This window comes from Dermacentor variabilis, chromosome 6, assembly GCF_050947875.1.
Source record: "Dermacentor variabilis isolate Ectoservices chromosome 6, ASM5094787v1, whole genome shotgun sequence".
Taxonomy (NCBI): domain Eukaryota; kingdom Metazoa; phylum Arthropoda; class Arachnida; order Ixodida; family Ixodidae; genus Dermacentor; species Dermacentor variabilis.
In genome coordinates, this window is record NC_134573.1 from 34,790,554 (window position 1) to 34,813,229 (window position 22,676).

Sequence of the window (22,676 nt, forward strand, 5' to 3'; positions counted from 1 at the left end):
TGCAGTTATATGCGCAACAGCCCGGCATAGCGCTAGCACATAGACCAGAAATACTGCGCACAACGTTCGCTACGCCGAGCTAAAGCACCGAGCCAGCCGTGCTCAGGAGGAAAATGGCGCGAACGAAAAAGAAAAACACAAGCAAAACGCAAGAACCGCGCGTTTCCAAGGGCAACGGCAGGGAGACCAATCGTCGTGCAGAAAAACGGGGGCAAAACTGGTTCCCGTGGGGGGGACACGCAAGGGGCGAGGAGGAGGCGAGGAGGTCGCGCGGCGGCGGCAGAGTTCAAAGAGTGGCGGTACTTTCAAATTATCAAGGGACTTTATTGCATACGCGTCCCCAGTTTGGTGGCCTCCCTTTCCCTCCACCCACCTTACTACGCGGGTGCTGTCTGCCCAGCGGTCCCTTCTGGTAGCCATGACGGGCGCGTACCATACGACGCGCACGTCGGCCCTTCATGTTCTCGCTAACTGTCCCCCCCTTACTGTGGAGCTCGATCGATTGGCGGCAGAGTTTTCGCTGTTTACACTTCGACAGGTGACTTATTATGGGGTTGAATCCTTTCATCCATGCTTACTTTACTTCCCCTGCGACCCGTGGCAGAAACACCCTAGTGAGCGCGTTCGGTTCCCTTTCACGCGCCTCACTCCCGAGCAGGCGCATAAGCTTTCCCAGGCTCCGGTCTACCATGTTTACACGGACGGTGCCTTCACCACTACTGCGGCAGGCGCCGCGTTTGTAGCTTTCGATCGGAGTGGTCATGTCGTCCGTGTAGGCAAGTACCGGGTAGTTGGCGCTTCTAGTGCATTCGGCACGGAGCTTTGTGCGTTTGAAGAGGCGCTGATATATGTCGCAACCTTGCACCACACAGTGTACTTGTATACTGACTGTCTCTCCCTTTTGGTGGCCCTGTCACGATGGCGCTGTGAGGGGGAGCAGTTAAGACGAGTTAGAGCTGTGCTGCGTCTCCTGGCTCACACCGGACCTGGTGTCCTGTTATTTCACGTACCAGGACACCGGGGCGTACTGGGGAACGAACTTGCAGACACTGCCGCATCGTCTGCGTGCACTACTGGTGCAGTGCGTACGAGCACCCTCTCCATACGCTCGATCAGAAAGCGCTTCTTTCAGATCGCAGCGAACCAGTGGCACGACTACTGGCAACGGGAAGGACGAGGCACCAGCCTCTATGCTTGGGTGCCCAGTGTCCACTCGATTCCTCATTGGTTCCCTCCTCACCGCCTCCTCGTTCACCTTTTCACGGGACATGGGCACTTTCCCTATTACCTACATCGATTTCACCTCAGTGCCACAACTTTCTGTACCTGTGGAGCGGAGTGCGCGGGAGTGGAACATTATTTCACCGCGTGCCCGCGTACTGCGTCGATCGTGGCACAAATGTGCGCTCACTCGCGGTTCGAACAGGTGACGCCAGCAGTATACTCGGCGTTGCTACATACTAAACGACACCGTGCATTATTACTACAGTTTACTCTTGCCATCGCGCGCTCTGTGCCGGCACATCCTGCCTCTATACCTTTTCCGGATGACACATGACTTCCCTTCCTCCCTCTACTCGCTCTGGCACGCCTTCATGTTACTTTTGCATGTCTGTTCGTGCCATTAGCACTGTACATGCCTACCGTGGTGGGGTCTTTACCCCGTTGCCAATGGTACTAACTGCCTGCTTCATCTCCATTACCTCCCTTTATTTCTTTCCTATCCTTCTACTGCCGAGTACTATTCTCTCTTTTAGAAGTACCAGCACGCCTTATGTATCTTTGCCTTCTCCTTGCCCAACCCGGGCATGTCTGATGTAGCTCCTCCAGGTCACCACCAGTTCTTGCTGCTCTGAGCCTACTCCGGACCCAGCCTTCTGTCACGCCGAGCGGCGATGTACCGGGCACCCTGTAGCCGGACAGATGGCCCGCTTTCTGTCCCTTGGCACAACCGCCGGAAGACACACAACCACCGAAGCCGACTGACCTCTTTTCGCATTGACATACAATAAAGATGCAGCATCGAAATGATCGCGCATCACTGCCGGAGCCTTAGGCTCATTACAACCTAAATGAGCATGCCCCTGGTAGACATGTGCTGCTAATCCTGGTGACCTACTTCGTCTTCCAATACCTCCTCACTGATATCATTGGCCTCAGCTCCGAATTTGTTTTTTTTTCATATATTGGCTTTTGTATCCAAATTTACTATGGATCATCTCTCGTGATGCTCCCTCATTTTTTATATTTTAATTGGCGTTAAGCCCGTTATACCGCAAGGTGGTGCGGGCCTCCCCCTTTTCTTTTTCTGTTCTTTTAGCTCTGGGGGAAACACTTAAGCCTAAGGACGTAGGCATAGCGATGAAACCAAAGAAAGGGAAGGCCGCGGGGGACGCGGAGCAATTAAGTGCAGTGCGACGAGTGCCTGCGCTGGTGCTTCCTCGACGAGACCAGTTTCCAGAGCTTAGCAGACGCGGAGGGGTCTAGCTTTACGTACAGGCTCTGCGAGGGCGTCAGGGAAGCAGTCCAAAAACTGGAAGGAAATTGGGCAGCCAAGTTCGAAGGGATGAAAGCAGACCTGAGGGAGGAGCGGGAGAAGCTGGTGGCACTGCAGGCGAAAGTCTCCGAGTTAGTCAAGGTGGAAGCGGTCCGGGCAGCGGAATTAGTAAGGACCGTGGCCGAGCTTGGAGAAGAGAGGGAAAGGAGAGCGGAACTGGAAAGGCGGCTCGATGCGCTTGAGACGCGGGCAGCGGAGAATGATGGGTCGGGACACCAAGCCGGTGGCAAAAGCACAGAAAGTAGGGTAGACCCTACAGGCGAAGTGGGAAGCAGGGAGCCAGAGCAAGCGGTCGTCCGCTCGCCTCCGGGTAATCGGCATAGTTATAGCGAAGCAGCGCAACACGCCCCGAGTGAGGCGACGCTGCAGCCACAGGGGCGCCAGCGGGCGCGAAGAGAGGAGGGGAACAAGCTATCCCCAAGGAATGAGGTCATAGCCAATGATAAGAGGCCAATGATAATCTGGAAGTTAGTAGGGAGGGAGGGAATGCCCTAGTACTTATCCGTGGTGACTCAAATATGAGTAGGTGCAAAGGAGCTATAATGGAGCGTGCAAAGGGTGATAAGCGGGTAGCAGTCGGGACGTTTCCAGGCAGGACAATGGACGCAGTACTGAGAGAAACAAAAAGCGAGCTTTCTGAGAATGTTGCAGAGCTCAATTTGGTAGTGGTAGCGGCGGGGCTAAATGATGTCTTGGATGGTGAAGCCGCAAAAGTAGTGGAAAGGTTAGCGGAAGGAGTTGACGTTTAAGGGCGATAGCACAGCAAGTCCAGATCGTGGTATGCACAGTGATGGAGGTGCAAGGACGGAACGGAGAAATTACCAAGGACGTTGTGGCTGTTAATCGTGAGATAAGAAACCTAAGCCAGGAGAAAGGATTTGAAGTGGCAGACATAAACAGAGATGTGCATAGAGCAGGCTTTGGCGGAGGCTTTACACGAAATGGCATCCGCTTTAATGGAAGGCTAGGAGCAGAGATTGGCTGTCGCCTGGCAGGTCGGGCCGTAACTTTTTTAGGGGGTCCAACTGCGTCTTAGGGCGTAGGGGTAGGTAGAAACCATGTAGAAAGTGCAACAATAGAGGCTGACGCCATTAAAATGGCCACTAGGAAGTCCAGGAAGAAAACTACAAAAAGAAATTTAACACCAGGATCAGGTACAGAAACATGCAAGGCGGTAGAAAGAGAGCGAAGTGGTTGGAAATAGAACAGCAGTTAAATGACGAAGAAGTAGGAGTATACGCGCTATGCGAAACACATCTCAGGGATCTAGAAGACCCACCGTTTATTGAGGGCTACGTCTGGGAAGGGAGCAATAGAACAACAATGGAGAGGAAGGGAGGAGGAGTAGGTATGGTGATACATCAAGGAACAAATTGGCAAAGAATAAAGTTAATTTGCAAAGAACATGTCTGGGTATCAAGTACAACTGCCGGTAAAAGACATCGCTAGGAGTGGTTTATTTAGGGACAGGGGACAAATGCAGGCAAGGGAACAAGGATCTAGTGAAGTGTCTCGATGACGATATAAAGCACTTTGGAGAAGGTGCGGATATTTGTCTGCTTGGTGACATGAATGGCCACATCGAGGATCTGGATGGATATACAGATTGTAATGGGAAGTTGATGCTAACTTCTGTGAGCGACACAACCTAGTTATAGTTAATAGATAAACTAAGTGTGAGGGACAGATCATGTGGGAGTCCGGTAACAGACAAACGACCATTGCCTACTGCCTAATGTCGCACGGGTTGTATAGCAAGCTTGCAATAATGGAAATAGACGAAGAGGGGAAGTACAGCAGCGGAAGTGATCATAAGCGTATTAGTGTACAGCTGGGAATGCAGGGAAGTGAAAAAGAGTACGGAAACTTAAATGACGAACAAATAGCGAAAATAGCAGCCGGCATAGAGGAAGCAATAGAGAAACATCCCATTGAAAGGTGCGATTATAATCAGTTAGAACTACTCATTAGTACAAAAATAAAAGAAGTAAAAGGAGTAAACCGCTGGAGAGGAAAGAGAAAGCCACGAAGTTGGTGGAATAAGGAAATTAGAGAGGCCATCGAACAACGACGGTTGGCATCACGGGAACACAGAGAAGCGAAGAGGGCGCAGTCATTTGAAGAGGAAATAGGCCAAAAATGGGAATTTCATCGATAAAAGAAACAAGTGCAGGTCCTCGTCCAGGCTAAAATAAAGCAGTACTCTGATCGCTAGCTGGCTGAAGTTCGCGATGCAACTTAAGGGGGGTCAAGAAAATTCTGGAACCATATAAGCTGGCCGGGTAAAGCTAATCACAGAAAACAGGAACAGATTCACGATGTCGAAGGAAATTGTTTAGAGGGAGATGACGCTGTGAACTACATTGGTTCAGTTATAGCAGAGTCATTTAGGAAAGACGATAGGGTAATCGCCCCAAATGAGTGAGCAACACAGGATAGCATAATAGAAAACAGCTTAGAAGGGACCAATCTTAACTGGAAGAAGGCGGAAGCAAATGTTCCAAAATGCGCGTCCACGGGGATAGACGAAATTCCAATCAAGTTAATTAATGAACAAGAAGCAAGGAAACGTTGAAAAAAACATTGGAGGCAGTCATAACAAATAAGCAAATTCCGCACAGCTGGAAACAGAGTAAAATGAATTTGATTTATAAAGGGAAAGGTGATAAGAAGAACATAAAATCCATCCGACCAGTTACGATAACATCAGTTATATATAGGCTGGCGATGCAAGTAGTGAAATTAAATACGCAGTCATGGGTAGAAAGTAATAGAATACTCGGAGAACTTCAGAACGGGTTCAGAAGTGGTAGGCGCTTAGATGGCCTGTTCGTGCTTACCCAGTGCATAGAAATAGCTAAGGGGAAAAATAGACCTCTGTATTTAGCCTTCCTGGACATAAGCGGTGCATAGGACAACGTGAACAGGGAACTCCTGTGGAACATATTAAAAGATGAAGGTACCGGTCATAAGGTAATTGATTTTCTACAGGAAATATATCGAGAAAATAATGTTGAAATAGCATGGGAAGGAATTAAGAGTACGACAACTGTCGAGGTACACAAAGGATTAAGGCAAGGTTGTCCTCTATCACCGCTGCTGTTCATGCTTTATATGATAAGTATGGAAAGAAGGTTACAAGCAAGCAATCTAGGGCATAATCTGTCGTAAAGATTAGGCGGAAAGGTTGCTGAGCAACGACTACCGGGTTTAATATATGTGGATGATATTGTACTGTTAGCAGATAGCCAGGAAGATTTGCAAACTCTAGTTAATTGCTGTTGAGAAGAAGGAGACAGTTTAGGTTTCAGTTTTAGTGGGATGTTTTTCAACGATACAACTGATCAGGAGCTTACAATACAAGGCCATGAAATACCACGAGTGGCCGAATAAAAATATCTCGGCGTAGGGATAAACAAAGGGCGGATGTACACGGAAAAGCACGAACAGTCTCTCATAGTAAAAGGGCGAAGGGATGCCGGGAAAATGAAACATAGGGCATTGTGGGGGTACAACAGGTATGATGTACTGAGAGGTATTTGGAAAGGAGCAATGGTGCCAGGGCTTACTTTCGAGAATGCGGTCCTGTGCTTAAGGGCAGAAGTGCAGTCGAGACTAGAAGTAAATCAGAGGGCTGTTGGAAGATTAGCACTAGGTGCCCACCCGAAAACCACAAACGAAGCAGCACAGGTGGATATGGGCTGGGCGTCGTTCGAAGCACGGGAAGCTCAGAGTAAAATCCTATACGGAAAACGTCTGAGGAAACTGGACGATAACACGTGGGCAGCTAAGGTGTTTAAATACCTATACAGAAAGAGCGTTGACTCACAATGGCGGAAAAGAACTAGGAGGCTAACCAGTAAGTATGCCATACACGAGGACGAAGAAAGACAGAGCATTAAACGACAGGTTAAAAACGCGGAAGGTAACAATTGGATAAATTCAATAGAAAGAAGCATAGTGTGGAACTATATCGATACTGGAAACAGCAGATCAGGAAGGAAGCGTTTTATGATAACTAAAGAGGCAGTGCCCTACTCTTTCAAGCTAGGTCAGGATGTCTTAGAACGCGGAGCTATAAAAAGAAATTTAACTAAGAAGAAGATACATGTACTGTGTGTGGTAAATATGTAGAAACAATGGAACAACTCATACTAAAATGTGATGGTATCAATCCCGGTGTCGATGCGGCCACAGTCACGCTGCCTGAGGCCCTAGGGTTCAGAGATAACAATAGTCATGTAAATAAATATGCGGTGGAAATTAGCAAAAGGCGATTGGAGGATTGGTGGCTCAAAAGCAGAGATGTGACATAAGGTTAAAAGGGTAGGAAGATGCATTTAAAGAAAATAGCTAATTTTAATAACACACAACACAGGTAAACAAAAATAAAAGGCAAAATAAAAAGCTGAGCATGGGGGCAACTGCTATCACCCCGTTTCAAAGGGGACGCTCGCTCCATCCATCCATCCATCCGTCCGTCCGTCCGTCCGTCCATCCATCCATCCATCCATCCATCCATCCGTCCATCCATGCATCCATCCATGCATCCATCCATGCATCCATCCATCCATCCATCCATCCATCCATCCGTCCGTCCATCCGTCCGTCCATCCATCCATCCGTCCGTCCGTCCATCCATCCATCCATCCGTCCGTCCGTCCGTCCGTCCGTCCGTCCATCCATCCATCCATCCGTCCATCCATCCATCCATCCATCCATCCATCCATCCATCCGTGCATCCATCCATCCATCCATCCATCCATCCGTCCATCCATCCATCCATCCATCCGTCCGTCCGTCCGTCCGTCCGTCCATCCATCCGTCCGTCCGTCCGTCCGTCCGTCCATCCATCCATCCATCCATCCGTCCATCCATCCATCCATCCATCCATCCATCCGTCCATCCATCCGTCCGTTCGTCCGTCCGTCCATCCATCCGTCCGTCCGTCCGTCCGTCCGTCCGTCCGTCCGTCCATCCATCCATCCATCCATTGTGGGGTTTTGCGGTCTCACAGGAGTACCGACCACCGCGGGTTCGAGCTTAGCAAGCCACAGGGCCGCGTCAGCCGTCAGCCTCTAGCGCCGCTGCGCGCGAGCTCAGGCCACAAGGGGCTACCGAGCGACGCACGCAAAAACACAGTATTGCCCTAAGATGAAGGAAACCGTTTATTGTCTCCAACGGCACCCAACACTGCACAAACGCCCGGTCCCGGGACGGCGGGGAACCAAAGGGGTCCCGCACCAAGGGCGAAAAATACAGCTAGGGGCGCCTGTAGCACGTCGCTGCGAGAGCACAGGCTCAAGCTGGGACGCGCCGCTAGGAAAAGTCCCGGCGGCTATGCTACTTGCTCTCGCGATAACCAATGGGCCAACTCGCGAGAGCTCGGGCAATCTCCTTCGGCTTGGGCCTCCGATGAGTGCGGCTCGGCGTGGTACGACCTCGCGCGAGCACTAGGCACCCGTTCTTCGGCTTAGCGTCGGGATAGGAAACAACACGAGGTACGCGCTCCCCGCACGGGCAAAGGCGCCGTGCGTGAGCTCAGTCCCAGTCACAAAAGGTGTCGGCGGACGAGAGGAAGCATGTACGTACCAGGTGCCGTCCCAAGGAGAAGAGAGCCGGTTCCGTCACGGCAGTAGCCACCAGGGGCCACTGCGTGACGTCACTAGCTCCGCCCTCACTGCGAACAATGGCGAGTGGAACGCCACCGCTAAAACTGGTTCGGAGCAAGGGCCAGGTGGCTTGGATTGCAGACATGGGTGAAATGCGCCCGCGCAATGGCGCGTCGAATTCCCCAAATCCCCACATCCTCCTCTCCTTAATTGCCCCCCTACCAGTCTGGCGAAGAAGCTGGTAGGGGCTAATGCACCAAAGACAACTGAGCCTTTCATGCACTAGCTAATTGCTACCTCAGCCCAGCAAGCACTATGCGTACACAAAAAACAAAAAAAAACATAGATACAATGATAACGGAAAAATAATAAAAAAAATGATACACTCTAAAATACAAGAAAATGACGCCGCGAAGGGGGGAAGAAATATTAACAAGAGAGTCTGCAGCTAGCGCGGGACAATGTCCGGGGGTGCGAAGAGAACGCGGCGCGTATAGTTCTGTGGCTAGGGCGGTGGCCGAAGTCGCGGAAGTTGCGAGCGTAGGCTTGATTGCAGGCCAGGTAACGCAGGAACGGGCTCACCGTTGTTCCATCGAAGTTGCCGGCGAGCCCGATGAGTTCCGCTTTCGTGGAGGTGGTAGTCCCGCCCACCATCGTTGTCCGCGGCGATCCGATGGACTTGGTGCGGCTCCTTCAGCTTGCTTCAATGAGCAACAGCCCTTACGCGCGCACGCACGCACACACACACGCACACTCTCCTCGTGGCACCGCGCATCACTCCTCGCCGTCCGCCATGCCGCCCGTCGGCCACAACGCGCCGCGCCGATCCAGGCGCGAAGCTTCCCTCTCTCCCGCACCAACGAGTCAAGGGGACCACTGTCACCCCCGCGCTGCACGACACGCCAGTCACCGACCCCCCTCTTGGCAAAAAAAAGCAAGAAAAAAAAACGAAAACGAGAAGAAAAAAAAAACACGCACACAGAAGAAAACAAGAACGGTCAAAATCTATGTACAAGTAACAAAAAATGAACTATACAACTGTACACTTAAACATTAAAGCAATAATTACTCAGCATGCGTACCCAAAAATAAAAATAAAATGCACACTGCTACTACACACTGCTAACAACTGTAGCAGAAAGCTGGGCTGGGGCCAGCTTCTTTTCGTGCACTGGCCGCAAAGAAGCTAACCCACTGAGGCTAAGCAATATTACTGAGGGCGTTCGGTGGCGGAAAGAGTCCGCCGTGAGGCGCGATATCACACAGGTGACCGTCTCCTCAGGTTGTACCGGTGCGAGGTCCGAATGCGGTCCTTCGCCCCGGGTGTGCCCTGTTGCTTGCGGGTGGTGCCACTGGGCACCGGCGCGAGCTCGTCGGACCGCGACGCAAAGGCTTTCAGGTCGGCGATATGGGCACGGCTGAGTTTTCCCGAAGGGGAATCCTTCAGCAAATACGCGAGCAGAGACCAAACTTTCTCTACTCGGTACGGACCAAGCCACTTAGGAGCTAGCGAGGCTGAGAACCCCTTGCTCGCGTCGCTAAAAGCGTGGTTGCGCTTCAGGACTAAATCACCTACCTTAAATGAAAGATGGCGATGCTTCCGGTCGTACTGAGCCTTCTGCTGGGCCCTGGACTAAGTCAAACTCTGCCTTGCTCTACAGAGAGCCCGACAAAGCCTGTCCGGAAGTGCTGAAGCGTACGCAGAACAATCTGCCGGCGCCTCCTCATCCCCGAGCTGACATTGAATGACACTGGTCACCGGATTTGCCAGCTCCCTTCCGAAATTGAGGAAAGCGGGAGAGAAACCAGTCGAGCGATTCTCGGCGGTTCGGATTGCGAACGCGAGCTCACTCAAGTGGTCTGCCCAATCCTTTTGACTCACGGCAAAGGCCGCCAACATTGGTTTGAGGGTTCTATTGACCCTCTCCGTCAAATTGGACTGGGGATGGTAGGGCGACGTGGTGCAGTGATTAATTCCCAGGGAACGGCACGTAGCACCAAACACCCGAGCAGTGAAATAAGACGCGTTGTCCGTAATTAGTCTTTTCGGAAAGCCGAACCGACAAAAAACTTCCTGTAGCCTCTCCAGCACCGCTCGCGCGGTCACTTTTCGAAGCGGAAACAACTCCACCCACTTCGAAAAATGATCGACGACTACCATCAGGTGTGTGAACCCCTGCTTACTCCTGGGGAAAGGCCCCATAAGATCGCAGGTGGCCACTTGCCATGGACGCTCACTGTCAATTGGTTTCATCAACCCGGGCGGCTTGCCACCCCTTGATTTCACCGTTTGACAGACATGGCAGGAACGGCAATAGCGAAAAATGTCCCGCTTTATGCCAGGCCAGGTCACAGTTTGGCTTAGTTTCGCAAAAACTTTGGAGCCACTCAAATGACCGGCCAATGGTTCGTCATGAGATGATCGCAACAGTGCGCTTCTCAGACTCTTGGGGATAACCACCTTAAACGGGTCCACAGCCTCGTCATCGGTGGCTATGTATTTCAGCAGGAGCCCATCGTGATCCAGCAAATATGAATCCGCGGGGGACCCAGCGACACACGCTGGTTCCGGCCCCCCTGCGCCTTTCGCACTACCAGCAGCGTCTCGGCGCCCCACCTCCCTGAGACCGTCGCTCACTCCACGACAAAACGGATCAATTTGCTGGGCCTTCAGTAGCTCTTGCCTGCTGAATGCGATTCCAATTCTCCCAAAGGGGAGTCTGGTCTCGTCCCCACTCAGGACTGCAGCCAACGGCGTTGTAGGTTCGCTTTCGAGAAGCTCCCCCGCTCGCTCGTTTTGCGGCGCGCTGCTTGCCTGGAGAGCGGAATGACAGGTTTGCCCGCTTGCGGACTCGCCTCTCTCTGCGCTCGTTTCGCCCCCGACGCTTGCTGGCGCAAAGGCACCGGCAGCGGTTGTAACACCTGGAGGAATGCTCTTGGTGCACAGTGGGGCACGGGATAGCGCGTCAGCTACCACGTTGGTGCTCCCCTTTCGATACTGCACTGAAAAGTCATAATGCTGTATCAGGAGAGCCCAGCGCGCCAGCCGGCCCGCAGGCTCACGGAGCCGCATCAGCCAACTGAGCGCACTGTGATCCGTTTGCACTACGAATTTCGTCCCATCAAGGTACACATCGAACTTACGTAGTGCAAACACGATAGCGAGGCACTCCTTCTCGGTCACGGAATAATTCCTCTCTGCCAGAATCAAGGAGCGGCTGGCAAAGGCCAACGGCTGCAACACACCATCGTATTCCTGTAGGAGGACTGCTCCTAAACCCAGATCGCTCGCGTCGGTCTGGACAACGAACGGTCTGGTCAGGTCGGGGAGTCTGAGCTGCGCTGTCTCCGCAATGGCGCTAGACAGTTGGCGAAAGGCCTGCTGCTGCTCAGGTCCCCACTGCCACGCGGCCGACTTACCCAAGAGCTTGCTCAAGGGTGCCTGCACTCGGGCACAGGACGGAATGAATGACCGGTAAAAGTTGGCCATTCCCAAAAAGCGGCGAAGGCCACGTACGTCCTTGGGCGCGGGGAAATCGAGGATTGCCCGAAGTTTCTCCCGGTCCGGCTCAATGGAGCCTCCGCCCAGCGTAAACCCCAGTAACTGAACTCGGGTTTGCGCTAGTTGGGCTTTCGCAGGATTCAAAGTCATCCCGGCGGCCCGCACCCTCTCGAGCACATCGGCAACATGGGCCAAGTGTTCATCGAAGGTTCGTGAATAAATCACGATGTCGTCGAGGTAGCACATGCAGTATGACCACTTTGCTTCCCCGAGGACGCGGTCCATGAGTCTCTGAAAGGTCGCAGGACCGTTGCATAGACCAAAGGGCATACGAGTAAACTCAAATAACCCTCTGTGGGACGTGAACGCGGTCTTGCACCGGTCACGTTGATCCATCCGGACCTGTAGGTAACCTTTGGAGGCATCCAGCGTAGTAAAGTACCTCGCACTGCCCAAGGTTCCTACGATGGAGTTAATCGTGGGGAGCGGATAGGCATCCTTGCGAGTCACTCCGTTCAGACGGCGGTAGTCTACGCACAGGCGATGACTGCCATCTTTCTTAGGCACCAACACAATTGGAGACGCCCAGGCGCTGTACGAGCGGCGGATAATGTCGGCCGATAGCATCTCGTCCAGCAAACCATCGATCACCTGCCTTTTGGCTAGGCTGACGGGCCGGGGGTTACACTTCAAAGGAAGCGCGTCTCCAGTTTCGATCGCGTGGCTCGCCAAATCGGTACAGCCAGGTTGATCGGTGAAGAGCTCTTCGTGCTGGCATAACAGTGCCGACAAGCGAGCCTTCTGTGTATCATCCAAATGAACCGCACAGGCGGCCAGAGGATGTGGTGCCTCTTCGTGCCGTGTCGCTCGATCCCTATGGGGACTTTGAGTCGACAAGCGCATAGCGCAGGGGCCTGCCCCCGCATTCTGCGCGCGACGCGGTTCGTGCCGTGCCTCTCGTTCCCAAAGGGGAGTCTCAGCAGGCGAGCGCACAGCTCGAGGGCTTGCCCCCGAGCTCGGCGCGCGGCACGTTTCCGACGCCCCATCTGCACAGGCAAGATCGGACGCCGGCGGGCTGATGAACGGCTTTAGCAACGTGAACGGTCCGTCGCGATAGCCGCCATTCGCAATGTCCACAACGATTCCTGTTTTAAGGAGAAAGTCCCTTCCGAGGATCACAGGAACACTGAGCCCGGGGAGATGAACGAAACGCGTGCGTCTCATTCGCTCTCCCCACCTGACAGTCAGCCTTGCGGCGCCCGCCGAATGGGCCACGCCTTTCGCAAGATTGAATGTCGTTCGGCAATCCCGCAAGTGCACTGAGTGCTTCTGCAAGTGGGATAACACCTTTTCGCCGAACAACGAAGCGCTTGCGCCCGTGTCCAGCAGCGCAGGAAATTCGCGGCCGACAATGGTCACCGGAATAAAGGGCGCGTGCGCCCCAGCAACACAACCTGCTCGGTACGCCGAGGGGACAAGCAAGGTTTCGGTCACCCGTGCCTTCACGAGCGACCCGCGCTCCCGTTTCCCGACCTCGCAGGAGGCCTGGGCGCGGTGCAGTCCCTTGCTATATGCCCTCGCTGTTGGCAGCGAAAACAGCGCACTCCGCCGCGGTACCTTTCCCGAGGCGGAGCGGCCTCAGCTCCCTGCCGGGGTCGACTCGCTGCTTGACCAAAGGGCCTGTTATCACGAGCGTCCGCCTCTGCGATGCGTTGGGTCGAAGTGCGTCCCTGCGCATGCATTTCGGGCAGCGGTGCAGCACAGGCTGCCCGCCTCCCGTACGTGTAGGGATCTAGAGCGCGCGCGCTCAGCTCCCAATCACACCCGCTTGTAGCCGCAAAGGCAGCTTGGCCGGGTTGTTGCCGTTGGGGGAGGGGCACAGGCCCTCCCCACGCGCAGCGTGGCTCAAGGGCCTCGCTGGCGGGCGGCGGTGGGCGATAGGCTCGCGCGGCGAGAATGTCGCCTTGAATGCGCTTTGCCTCGGCGGCCAATTCTTCTAAATCTCGGAAGCGGCCGCCGCGCAGGTACGCCGAAAAGGTCGGATGTGCCTGCCTGATCACCCGCTCGACGCGTTCCTCGTTCGAAGCTTTGGGCTCGGCGATTAAGAAAAGGTCTTGCATCGCGCGTACGTACTCCTGAAGCGACTCGTCAGGAGCTTGTGTACGTAGCTCAAGCTCTCGCCGCATCCTACTCTGGTAGTCAGCGGGTAGGAATTCGCGCAGGAATGCCACGCGGAACTCCTCGAGGGTTGTTGCACGGTATCCGGAAAGCCGGTACCACCTAGCCGCCGTGTCAGTAAGCGCTACCGGAACGACGCGTTCCAGCACCTCCTGATCCTCCAAACGATTTGCCATCTGGTAGCGTACCAGGGAGTCACAATAATCCCTGGCACTGAGCAGGTCACCGTATCCGCTGTAAGTCGGGACTGCCAACCGTACAGCGGGGTGCGCGCATTTCGGTACAGCCGAAAGCGCCTTAACTGCCCCCGAGAGTGACTGAATCATTTCGGCGGCGTTTTGCAACAGCGTCTGTGCGCCTGCTCCAAAGGGAACCGTTGGCGCGTTAGCGGCGTGGTCGAGCAAGGGTGAACAGTCCTCCAGCTCGATCAGCGGCGCGGTTTCCACAGGGATACCGGCCGCGGCGCCGCCAGCCCCAGAGCAAAACGGGCTCCTAGCGGGGTGCGCCTGCTGTCGTTCACAGCCGCCACTTGAGGCAGCTATACGTGAATTGCTTAGGCCGCTTGCAGCCAGCGTCGACAAAACAGGTCCGCGCTCGAAAGTTGCGCCACTGGGCACAGCCGAATGTACTCCAAAGGGAGACGGGTGAGCGAAATTCGTGGCTGCAGCATTGTAATCCCCACAGGGGGCCGTGGCAGGCCACTGGTTTTGGCTGCTCATTTGAGTAGCAGCCATCGGGCAAACGTCGGAGAGGGCTAAGGCCCCGTTTCCGTGCTGCGCTCCGTAAACTCCACAGGGAGCCGATCGAGAGCGCTGCGACATCGCACTGCCTTGCATTCCGAAGGGAATCGTGGCAGACGAATGTGCTGGTGTGCACTGTTCGGGGAGGGCTCTGGCCCCGTTCCCAAACAACGCTACTGCTCCAATGGGAGCTGGTACGTAGCGCCTCGTGTTGTCGTCCCCACAGGGGGCTGCGACAGGTGAGGATGCATAAGTTCGCTGCTCAAGGGGAGCACTGGCCACGTTATCGAGCAACGCGGCGTCTGCTCGCGGTAACAAAGGGCAAAAGTCACCTAACAAATGACAAAGGTCACTCGGCCTAGCAGACATAACGCGGCAAGTATAATATGCAAAGGCGTACTAACTCGGCTAAGCACAGACAAAGGCTTAATGAGCCTTTGAATCCGCGTTGGGCGCCAGTGTGGGGTTTTGCGGTCTCACAGGAGTACCGACCACCGCGGGTTCGAGCTTAGCGAGCCACAGGGCCGCGTCAGCCGTCAGCCTCTAGCGCCGCTGCGCGCGAGCTCAGGCCACAAGGGGCTACCGAGCGACGCACGCAAAAACACAGTATTGCCCTAAGATGAAGGAAACCGTTTATTGTCTCCAACGGCACCCAACACTGCACAAACGCCCGGTCCCGGGACGGCGGGGAACCAAAGGGGTCCCGCACCAAGGGCGAAAAATACAGCTAGGGGCGCCTGTAGCACGTCGCTGCGAGAGCACAGGCTCAAGCTGGGACGCGCCGCTAGGAAAAGTCCCGGCGGCTATGCTACTTGCTCTCGCGATAACCAATGGGCCAACTCGCGAGAGCTCGGGCAATCTCCTTCGGCTTGGGCCTCCGATGAGTGCGGCTCGGCGTGGTACGACCTCGCGCGAGCACTAGGCACCCGTTTTTCGGCTTAGCGTCGGGATAGGAAACAACACGAGGTACGCGCTCCCCGCACGGGCAAAGGCGCCGTGCGTGAGCTCAGTCCCAGTCACAAAAGGTGTCGGCGGACGAGAGGAAGCATGTACGTACCAGGTGCCGTCCCAAGGAGAAGAGAGCCGGTTCCGTCACGGCAGTAGCCACCAGGGGCCACTGCGTGACGTCACTAGCTCCGCCCTCACTGCGAACAATGGCGAGTGGAACGCCACCGCTAAAACTGGTTCGGAGCAAGGGCCAGGTGGCTTGGATTGCAGACATGGGTGAAATGCGCCCGCGCAATGGCGCGTCGAATTCCCCAAATCCCCACACCATCCATGCATCCATCCACCCATCCATCCATCCATCCATTCATCCGTCCGTCCGTCCGTCCGTCCGTCCATCCATCCATCCATCCAGCCATCCATCCATCCATCCATCCATCCATCCATCCATCCATCCATCAATCCAATCCGCAGCAGCGGTGGCGCAGTCCGTGCGGGGGAAAGAAAAAAAGAAGAAGCAGGCAGCTCGCCTTCGTACCTTACGCTGGCCGCAGGCGTTTCCCGGTAAACATTGCGGTTACATAAACTGCAGTTGCCAGGAGGCGTGAGAAGCAGTCAGGGACCCTCGAATGCTATCGCGTTCTATTGTTGAAGGCGAAGCTTAAGCTTGCCGCAAGTTGCTTGCGGTAGGCGGCAAAAACACTGATTGTTGCAGAAATAGGAGCGGCAGCCATACATGACGCTTCCTACTAAACCGTTAGTTCGTTCGTGCAAATTGAAGCGAATTCACTTTAAAACCACGTTCGGCGGGACATTATTGCTTACCTGTTCTGCCTATAATAAATGCAAAATGCATGTCGTCTACGCTGAAGACCGCATGAAATGTTCGATTCCCCTGCAGTCGCTCGTCGTGGCTACGGCGAGAATACTGTGTAGACCTTAGCCGCCACCGTTCGGATGCAGTGGAATGAACATGAGTAGAGCCGCCGCAGACGACACCTACTTCGTATTGATAGCCAACGAATCTGGTAATGCGCACCAACATGGTATCGAGCGAAACTCACTGCAAAAATTCTACCTCTACGGAAAATTTTAGCACGATAACCAATGAGCCAAGGTTGTGTACTTGGCTTTCCAGTTCCTGCAAACATCTGCACAGCCCAAAAGGGGTGCCATTATTGAGCGTATTTATCCATGGCTAAAGACGTTGCCAACGACGTCACTTTGTAAAAGACTCCGCTGCTGTACAATACATCCCACGGGCCGCGTGCATACCGAAGTTCATGCCGCAGAGCGCCATGAGCACGGGTATGAAGAAGGCGGCGCCGAGGCTTCCGCGCACGGGAGTGTCGAAGACGCTGACGAACACCACGAGCATGAGCACCGTCTGCATGTACGCCATGGACATTTGCACCACCGCGTGGCCGACGATCACCTCCACCGACGTCACGCCTGCACGCCATGCAGAGCAGTGCAGGGGTCAAGCGCTGTTCGCGGTGCGCACGGGGCGGACAAGCTGGTTGGTTTCACGGGCACCGACATTTGACGGGGAAATCTTTTTGACGTCTCACCAAGAGAATAAGACGAACGGCGCCACGCTTGCGTTGCTACTTGTCACTAATAATACAGTCGTATGTCTGCAAGCCCCGCACGAGGATACATGCATAGAAATACAAAACATAACACAAATACGCAGAATACAAGTCATAACACACACACACAAACGTAACATTATATATATATATATATATATATATATATATATATATATATATATATATATATATATATATATTACCACCTGCAGTTGTAGGCACAGTGCAAGAGGCAAGAAGAACAAGGAGCATGAAGCGCGCGGGCTACCCCCGCCCGCTCGATAGCCAGGTCCCACCACCGTGGTTTTCGGGAGCCAGCTGCCTGTATTAAACGTCGCGAGTCCTCTTTGAAGACACGTGACAAAGCGCTGGATGTGCTGGGTTTTCTAACTCATGCTGCAGATCCCTCCTGGAAGCGGAACCAATCGAGACTCCCGTCTATTGGGCCAGCCGTATGACCAGGGGATTGCCTCCGGAAAACAACACAGCGAAATGACGACCAGGTACACACTTCAGAACTCACGGGTTCCAAGGTCGTTCCATGGCGAAGTGTTCGAAGACTAGATGGCTGACTTTGAGCGCGTGGCCGAGTACAACGAATTGGACGACGCGACTAAACTTAGAAACATGTATTTTTACCTGGAGGATGACGCGTACGTGGTTTCCAAACCGTGAGGAGCAACTGACGTCGTGGCCTGAGTTCCGCTGTCAGCTCCTAGACACCTACGTCAGTGCTGACCGCCGCGAACGAGCAGAACATGCAATTCAGGCCCGCGTCCAGCTTCCCAACGAAAGTGTCACCACGTTCGTCGAAGACATGACGGGCCTCTTCAGACGAGCAGACCCAGGAATGGCCGCTGACAAGAAGTTGCGTCACCTGATGCGAGGAGTGAAGGAGCAGCTCTTCGCTGGTCTTGTGCGGAGCCCTCCGAAGACTGTCACCGAATTTTTATCTGAGGCTCTCAGTATGGAGAAGATGCTTCAACAGCGATCGAACTACGACGAGCGGCAAGTGAATGCGACTGCTGATTCCGATATTATCGCGGTCAGCGGAGGCAACGACTACAACCTCCGACAACTCATCCGCACCGTTGTGCGCGAAGAAATGGAGAACGTTTACGGCGTGTCACAGGCTCCGTTGCGAGTGTTGTAAAAGATGAAGTGCACCAAGCGCTCCGGTCCACCTTTCCTCTCGTTAACACCGCGCATGCACCGACTGAACGCCGGCGTGCGCCCTATGCGGAAGCCCTCAGACTCCCTGCTTCATCACCCCCGTTTTTTGTTCACGCCGCTCACCCGGTTGCACTTTCACCAGACCAGCCGGTACACTACATCGCAGAACGACGCACTCCTCCAGCGTTTCCCCCTGCCGGCCCTCCTGCTATGCTTCAGCCGGAGCAGCCAGTGCATTGCGCCGACGATCGACGCATGACCCCTCGGAAGTCGGAAGTTTGGCGCACACCGGACCGCCGTCCTCTGTGCTTCCACTGCGGTGAGGCAGATCATTTGTACCGTCAGCGCACAACCGACGTCTAGGGTTGCGGGGCTTTTCCGCCTACTCGCCGCCACCAAGACCTGGCCAGCGACCACGGGATATTGAAGATTATCTGGTTCAACAGCGCACGCCACGCCTACCGAGCAATTTTTACCACCACCCCAGCGATATTCGAGCGCAAGATCGCCAAGTCCCCGCCAGGAAAACTAACTATATATACAGCAACCTTTGGGGGCGAGGCTGCTGGGAGTGGACGCGCTGAAGACCTCCGATCGACGCGAACAAGGACGGGCACCGATTCGATGTCAACTGCATCTGAACAGAATGACCGGCTTTTGCTCGACATACCGGTGGTGATCGATGGTTACGCGGTTAGCGCTTTATGGGATACCGGTGCGGACTTTCCTATCTTGAGCGGGAAGATGGCGACGCTTCCTACGAAAGTATTACCCCTTGGCATGGCTCGCAGATTCGGACGGCTGGTGCTCACGTCGCTACTCCGCTGGGAGCCTGCACGGCTAGTGTTCGGATTCGAGGATCGGCGTTTGTGGCGAGCTGCCTTGTCTTGCGCGAATGCTCCCGTGACGTCATTCTCGGGGTTGACTTTCTGCAAGAATACGGCGCTGTTATTGACCTACGGGTATGAGTAGTCACCTTCTCAGCCGACCGAGCAATCGACGGATACGACGACAACCGACGTGACGACGCCCTTCGTGTTTCCGTCGAAAGCGTTACGCTTCCGCCACGAGCCAGTGTCCTAGTCGAAGTTATGTCCGGTGGAACGCGCGAAGGCGGAGTGGTCGCAGAGTAACTTATCGCATCTACTGACGCAAAGTGTTTGTGCGGTTAGGAGTGTGCTACAGCTTAGTCGTGGCCATGCTCACTTGCTCGTCACCAACTTCAGCAACGAGCCATCGCCACCTTTCCCGCGGTACTTCGATTGCGTTTGCCGACGAAATAGAGAACGTGGCTGAATGTTTTGCTTCTGAAGCCGTGGGGATGCGTGACACGTCACTGGGCAACATCGACATTAATTCAGAGCTATCGAAAGACAACCAGACAGCACTGCCCAAGCTCTTGCTTGAATTCTGTGCATGCTTCGCAAATTCATCTAAGGTACGCCAGACTTCAATGACAAAGCACAGGATCATCACATGCGACGACGCACGTCCGATACGCCAGCAGCCCTACCGCGTGTCGGCGGAACAAGGAGAAGCTATTCGCCTGCAAGTAAAAAAGATGCTTGAAGACGGCGTTATCGAACCTTCCAAAGAGCTCATGGTCGTCTCCGGTCGTTCTTATCACAAAGAAAGACGGAACGCTACGCTTCTGCGTCAACTACCGGGAGCTCAACAACGTAACTAAAAAGGACGTGTACCCACTGCCACGTATCGACGACTCGTTAGACTGCGGCGCGCCCAGTATTTTTCGCCACTCGATTTGTAAAGCGGATACTGGCAGATTGAGGTAGACGAACGAGACCACGAGAAAACTGCCTTTGCGACTCCCGACGGCCTCTACGAAATTCGAGTGCTCCCGTTTGGCTTGTGTTCAGCCCCAGCTACATTCCAGCGAATGATGGATACGGTACTCACTGGACTGAAGTGGCAGAATTGTCTCGCGTACCTTGATGACGTAATAGTCTTTTCCGAAACATTTGAGAAACATCTTCATCGCTTGCGGAATGTGCTAGAAGCGATACGTTCGGCTCATTTCTGGTTGTCAGGAGTGACAAGCGCAGAAAGGAGACGAAGAAGGAGCGAAGCGAGCGCGCGGAGCCGCCATCTTAGAGAAGGGGTGCGCGCAGGGAAGGACGTGGTGGCCAGGGCGCAGCGTTCCAGGAGAAGACGGCCGGAGATCGCCTCTCTGGGTCCTGCCCCAGTCCCTAGGCGACACATCGACATCCCGCCCGAGTACCAGGCTCGGCGAGCAGATGTCCGACGTCCCCAGAACTACCGCTGGCCCGGACCTACCTGCCAGGACACGTCAGCGTTTACGCCGCTGAACGTAGACGCGCGCAGGCTGGCTACAGCCAGTCACCGTCCCGTCTAGAGAACTAAGCTGGGCCGGCGCGCACCGGGAGCGCCAGCCGGCACGAGCCCCGCTCTGCCGGAGCGCGGCAGCTCCTCAGCGACCGTGCCTTCGTCACGTCGGCCGGGGCATCGGTGACGCCGGACGCCAGCGAGGAATGAAGACGACCGGATTACAACGACGCACCACAGACCGGGGGACGCAGATACCCGCCCCCAACAGAACCGGCACTGTAAGCGCCCCTACTATAGCGTATAGACGATCGCCGCACAGACGTTAGTAAACGCGGTAGTGCGAGCGGAAAGCTTAGTAAGGGAGGACGCATTCCGTGTGCAATAAGTGGGATGTTACCGTGTTTTCCTGTTCTTAAATGTCCATAATGAATGAAGGCTGTGTGTGCTCACCTTGCGTTCATGTGTTCCTTCTGCCTGCTCAAGCAAGCGTACCAGGCGTTAACCTATGCGTGACAACATTGGCGAGCTTGCCAGGATCCCTTTAACTTCGTCACGTGCCTCGGGGTGTCTTGAGCAGCGGAATGGACATTGAACGTTTGATGATGGCTGGGAGTGCCGCGGGCATGTCGGCCGAAGCCATAATAGCACTGTATCACGAGGAACAGAAGCGATTAAGAGAAGAACGCGCAGAGGCGCGAGAGGCTGCGAAGGAAGCGGAGGAGAGAGCGAAAGCTACGGACGAGCGTGCATATAGGAACTTGATGATAGAAAAAGTGATTACGGAAAAGAAATTGCAGCTGCGCATGAGTAACACTGGAGAAGAGGTAGGAAATAGGAGCTCAGACGTGCTACCTCAGAGAATAGCGACAGTGTGTCCCCAAAAGCTAATCGCCCCTTTTGACGAAAGGCGAAATGACCTAGATGCCTATATACAGCGTTTCGAGCGAATAGCAACTGTACAAGGCTGGCAGAAGAGTGACTGGGCGACGGAATTGAGTATGTGTCTTGTGGGGGAAGCGTTGGCCGTGTACAGCCGGATGTCAGCTACTGACGCACTAGATTACGACAAGGTGAATAACGCTCTCCTACAACGCTTCAGACTAACGGCCGAAGGTTTCAGGGATAAATTCCGAAACTCCAAGCCACACGAAAACGAGACGGGCCAGCAATTCGCTGCTCGAATCTCCAACTACTTTGATCGTTGGTTGGAGATGGCTAACATAGAGAAGACATTTGAAGACTTGAGGGACAACATGATTGCAGAACAGTTCCTCCTAGCATCATGTCATCTTGGCGTGGCAATATTCCTGAAAGCGCGCAACTTGAGGACGGTGGCTGAACTATCCGAACACGCCGACTGGTATTTAGAAGCTCAAGGCCAAAAGAACTTGGGAAAGGGGAAGCAAGATAAGAATTCACCAGACGAGAGAGAACAGACTGAAAGCACAATCAAATGTTTTATGTGTGACAGGATAGGGCATCGGGCTGCGAATTGTCCCTGTGGTCGCACTCGCAGTTCGACGTTGAAGTGCGAGGGGTGCGGACGGCATGGACAAACAATACAAACCTGCCGAGCTAAGTCAGAAAATAAGACTGCCTGCGTTGTTGCGAGCAAAAGTCACATTGATGGTGACAGGGCGCAAATGGAACAGAAGGAGTCCAGCGACAAAGTATGCTCTGTCACGACGGCTCCGAGGTCAGAAGACCCGGAAACCTCGATGCCAGTAGTAGTGGGAGTGCTGCAGGCACTAAAAGTGTCTGTACTCAGAGACACTGGGTCCAACATTGTTCTGGTAAGGCAATCCATGGTGCCGGAAAAAGATATCCCCCGTACAGAAACGCCTGTTCGATTGGCGGATGGTACAGTACGGCGTATGCCTGTGGCTCGTGTATTGCTGTTGACGCCCTATTACTGCGGTTGGATTGAAGCCCGGTGCGTCAAAGAACCGCTTTACGACGTCATTCGTGGGAATGTGCCAGGAGTCAGAAGAGTGGATGATCCAGATCCCCTCTGGAGTTTTCCCAATATCCAGATTACAAGTAGGACGGAGCATGAATCCACCGAAG

At 54.2% G+C, this 22,676-nt stretch overlaps 2 protein-coding genes across 7 annotated transcripts in view; both read right to left on the reverse strand.

Annotated features, from left to right (window-relative positions):
* Positions 1 to 22,676, reverse strand: part of LOC142584723 (ABC transporter G family member 23-like) — a 269,091-nt gene that overhangs the window by 25,700 nt on the left and 220,715 nt on the right. For 3 of the 6 annotated variants that reach the window (XM_075694944.1, XM_075694945.1, XM_075694943.1), the window contains one exon: positions 16,810 to 16,986. The exons of the other annotated variants lie outside the window; for them this stretch is intronic. In XM_075694944.1, the coding sequence (XP_075551059.1) occupies positions 16,810 to 16,986 (177 nt within the window). The remainder of the gene's footprint in view (positions 1 to 16,809; positions 16,987 to 22,676) is intronic. 6 annotated transcript variants of the gene reach the window in all.
* LOC142584493 (uncharacterized) lies at positions 13,160 to 15,031 on the reverse strand. The gene has a single exon (XM_075694617.1). It carries the CDS (start codon positions 14,956 to 14,958, stop codon positions 13,174 to 13,176), a length of 1,785 nt encoding a protein of 594 aa, XP_075550732.1. The 5' UTR covers positions 14,959 to 15,031; the 3' UTR covers positions 13,160 to 13,173.